The sequence below is a fragment of the Equus quagga genome, chromosome 14 (genome assembly GCF_021613505.1).
Source record: "Equus quagga isolate Etosha38 chromosome 14, UCLA_HA_Equagga_1.0, whole genome shotgun sequence".
NCBI classification, from domain to species: Eukaryota; Metazoa; Chordata; class Mammalia; order Perissodactyla; family Equidae; genus Equus; species Equus quagga.
Genome location: NC_060280.1, coordinates 93,392,708 through 93,396,768, shown reverse-complemented (window position 1 = coordinate 93,396,768; position 4,061 = coordinate 93,392,708). Strand labels below are relative to the sequence as shown.

At 55.6% G+C, this 4,061-nt stretch overlaps 1 protein-coding gene across 1 annotated transcript in view; it reads left to right on the top strand.

Moving 5' to 3' along the window:
• Window positions 1-4,061, top strand: part of CATSPERD (cation channel sperm associated auxiliary subunit delta) — a 38,168-nt gene that overhangs the window by 29,694 nt on the left and 4,413 nt on the right. Inside the window, exons 16-18 of the mRNA XM_046685357.1 lie at window positions 352-430; window positions 2,174-2,226; window positions 3,404-3,478. Of these exons, the coding sequence (XP_046541313.1) occupies window positions 352-430; window positions 2,174-2,226; window positions 3,404-3,478 (207 nt within the window). The remainder of the gene's footprint in view (window positions 1-351; window positions 431-2,173; window positions 2,227-3,403; window positions 3,479-4,061) is intronic.

The following is a 4,061-nucleotide window of genomic DNA, read 5'->3' as shown; positions in this document are numbered from 1 at the left end:
TGAATGGATGGATGAATAGATGGATGAATGGATGGATGGATGAGTAGATGGATGGATGGATGAATGGATGGATGAATGGATGGATGAATGGATAGATGGATGTATGAGTTGATGGTGAATGGATGGATAGATGGATGATTGATAGGTGAATGGATGGAAGGATGAATAAATGGATGGATGGATGAGTGGATGAATGGGTGGATGAATGGGTGGATGGATGGATGGATGAGTGGATGAATGGGTGGATGGATGGATGGGTGGATGGATGAGTGGATGGATGGATGGATGGGTTGGCAATGCTTTTTACTGCAACAGCGGTGTGCAATAACATGCACTCCCATTGCCTTGCAGCATAAGGAGACCCACGATGTCTACCATCACTGTGGACATAGCCAACAAGGAACTTTCATGCGTGGGCCTCAGGCCACTGGTACGTCCCAAACTTGCTGTGCCATATCATTTGTCATTAGCGTTAAGAATAACAGCACCGGGCCTGGGCTGGCTTTTCCCTGAGGGGCTGGCCGAGCCCACATTCAGGATCTGGAAATGGAAGTGATTCTGTCCCAGTTGCTGGGGTCACTGCCCCTCCCCCCTCACCATCCCCCAGGGCTGCCCCTCATGACTCACCATCCTCGAGACAGCTGTGTCAGTCCTGGTTCTTGGGTTGTCTCCAAGGTTTGCTCCTGGGCAACCCAGTCCTGGGGGAGGTTGAGTGCTGGGTGCTGTCCCCGGGACGGCCATTTGGGCTGCAAGCCACAGCCACCTCTGAACCTCCTTAAACCAGAGAGGGCCGTTTTTATGAGGGCACAGCGGCATTCCCCTGGCAGAGCCCACAGCATGGCGGACAATGGCTGTCCATTGGTCGGACAGCCCAGCGTGGCTGATGGATCTGGCATCCACCCTGGTTAGACGTGAGAGGACAGGTGACAGAAAAGGGGGTGTGTGCTATGCTGACCCCCAAGGGCCCATGGGACCAGGTGAAGATGTCCCCTCGCCTTGTGGCAGCATCTCAGTGCCAGCTGGCATCTGCCTCCACACCCTGATCCCACACACCGTGTCCTACCTCCCTCCTCTGGGTGTCGCAGGAGGATGCGTCCTTGGCTTTCTGTCTGAATCCTCTAAGTCGGCAAGTCCCAGATGCTCCAGCAAAGCGTCCCCGAGGGCAGAGGAAGTGAGGGGCCACCCCGGAGGGGGCTCGGAGGGGAGAGAGGTCAGAAAGAGGACTTTTCTTCAAAGATTCATGGCGGCTGTGAAAAATCGATAGACCCCAGCTACAACGTGGAGGGAGCTGGAGGACGTGATGCTCAGGGACGTGAGCCAGACACAGAGGGACACACACTGTGTGGTCCACTCACAGGAGGTCCCCAGAGGAGCCACATCCACAGAGACAGAAAGCGGATGGGGGGCCAGGGGCTGGGGGAGGGGTGGGAGTCAGTGTTTCATGGGGACAGAGCTGCAGTTTGGGGAGACGGAAAGTTCTGGAAATGGATGGAGGGGATGGTGGCCCAACCGTGTGAATGTGCCTCATGCCACTGAGCTGGGCACTTAAAATGGTTAAAATGGTAAATTTTATGTTATGTATATTTACCACAATTAAAAAAAATTGATACGAATCTTGCATTCTGCCCTGTGGTAAATCATGTCTGTCTTTCTAGAAATCTGCTCTTTCAAACACCAACATTCTCTCTGCCCTGTGGGTTTTGTGCACCCTTGTCTATTTCTAAGGGTGCCACTACACCCAGTTTGAGAAGCGTGTCTCTAAGGCTGCGGGTTGACCCCAACTCACTCTTTCTCTCTTTTCTCCTTTCTGTTTGTTCGTGGCAGCCCATTCTTTCTTTCTCTTCCTTCCTTCCCTCCCTCCTTCCTCTCTCTCACCCTGTGTATGCCAAGCATTGTCCTGGGCCGTATAAATTTGGGTTTCTGGTCACTGCGAAGCCACTAAGAGGTCGGCGGGCCATGGGGGGACCTCTGCCGCGCCCCAGGCTCTCAGGACGTGAGCTTCAGTGGCCGTCACAGCGGGTCCCAGGCGCCTGGGTCACCATGCTGGGATCCAGCCTCACCATTTCCGTCCCTCCTGGGGGCACGCGTGTCCCCGCGTGGGCTTTCACCGTGGCCGGGCTCTCAGTGGCTGTCAATGACGCACGGCAGCATCCTTCTCTCTCTCTCTGTGCAGACAGCGCTCGTCTCGGTGGGTTGCGACCTGGAGAAAAAGATCGTCATCCAGAAGTGAGTGTGTTGTCGACCTCGGGCGGGGCGGGGGGAAGTGGGGACGAGCCTGGTCACCATGGCAGACGCCGTGTGACATCGTCCTGCCTACGTTTGTACGTGTTTTAACGTTTCCACGGTGGACACTTCAATGATCAATGCTAGCAGGTTCGGTCTGAGTTTCTGGCACGGTTTGGGTGACAGTTGCATTCTCTTCCCGCTCCCTGAGTGGCCGAGGGTGGGGGGGGGGGTAGGGGCGCCCTGACGCCCGATGCTGGCTGAGTCCTGTGGCCAGTTTAATGCTACCACCCAGAGTCGGCTGCGGGCTCACAAAATTCCTGAAGCTGTAACAGCTTTGCCGTAAAGAGAGCGGAGACGATACTTGTCACTTGGGTAACCAATGAAGGCTGTGTATCCAGAATTTATAAAGAATTCCTACAAGTCAATTTAAAAAAAAAGATGAACGAATAGAAAAAAAAAAAATAGGCAAAAGGCTTAAAGAGGCACTTACATCAAAAACAGAAAAGAAACTCAAATGGATGATCTACACGTGACATGCGCTGCAAAATGGCAGCTTGTATTATTCACCCAGCAGCGTAGCCAAATTCACGACGCCTGGCCAGGGGCAAGTGCTGGCAAGGATGGGGACCCCCCGGCGGCCTCCGGAACCCCCAGACGCTGCTGCCGGGTGTGTCCATTTTCCAGCTGCTTTGAAAAGCGCATCTTTCCACCCACAATTCCACTCGTGCACATTTGCACGGGCATAGATTCTAGAATGTTCTCAGCAGCGTGATTTTTTAATAGCTTCAAACAGAAGCAACCCAACTCAAATGTCCGTCGATTGGAGGAAGGATCCGCTAGGCCCGGTGTTTTGATACGATGGCCTGGCATAGCCGAGAAAGCAAACCACACGGAATTCCCCAGATGGAGCGGAGCGTACAGACATCCGGGCCCAGCCCAGATCCTGCTTGCCATCGTCTTCCTCCAGCAGGAGGAATTAGGGCTCCCTGGAGAAGTGGCCGACTCCAGGCCGGGAAGGGAGGATGCAAGACGAGACTGGAGCATCTGGCAGAACCAGAAACTCAGGAAGAAGGGCTCAGAAGTCAAACCAATGGGGATATAGTCAAAGGGAAGGATTCGCGATTCTTCAGTTCCGCGTGTGGTCGGGCAGCTCGTCAGCATCTTGTCTTGTCCGCAGCAAAATTACAGCCTGTTACAATGGCATCCTCGACCCCGTGGCCCTGCAGGACAATTACAGCTACGTCATCGAGAGGTGAGCTGGGGACCCCATCCACCCGCTCCCTCCCGTCACCTCCCATGACCGTGGGCCCCCCTCCCACCCCTCGCCGGCCTGCCACCAGCTTCCCGAGCCCAGCCACCGGGGCATCTGAGCTAGTGGGATCAGCCAGACACTGTCAGCCAAGGCAGCAGAGTGGCAGGCTGAGGTGACCCTCCATGCAGTGCGGCTGGCCCCCAATGCCACCAAGTGGGCCTGGGCTGCGGGTGGCCCTTCTTGGCGCTTGGTGCCCAGCACCAGGAGGCCCTCCCACATCGATACAGCCCCGGCGGGGAAGACCCGAGTGTGTTTTGTATGACCTGGCCCCGCGGATACAAGCCGAGAGTCAGTCACCTGCCAGACTCACGGCCGAGGCCAAAACTGGCGCTGCTGGGCTTGCTGACCAGGGAGCCACAGTCAGACCTCCTGGGCACATGGAGGAGGGGGTGTCAGGGGCTCCAGGGGAGGAGAAGCGATGGGATATGTGTGTGAGAGACAGAGACGTGGAGAGAGACAGAGATGAAGAGACAGAGACAGAGAAACAGAGACGGAGAGAGACAGACACAGAGAGACACAGAGA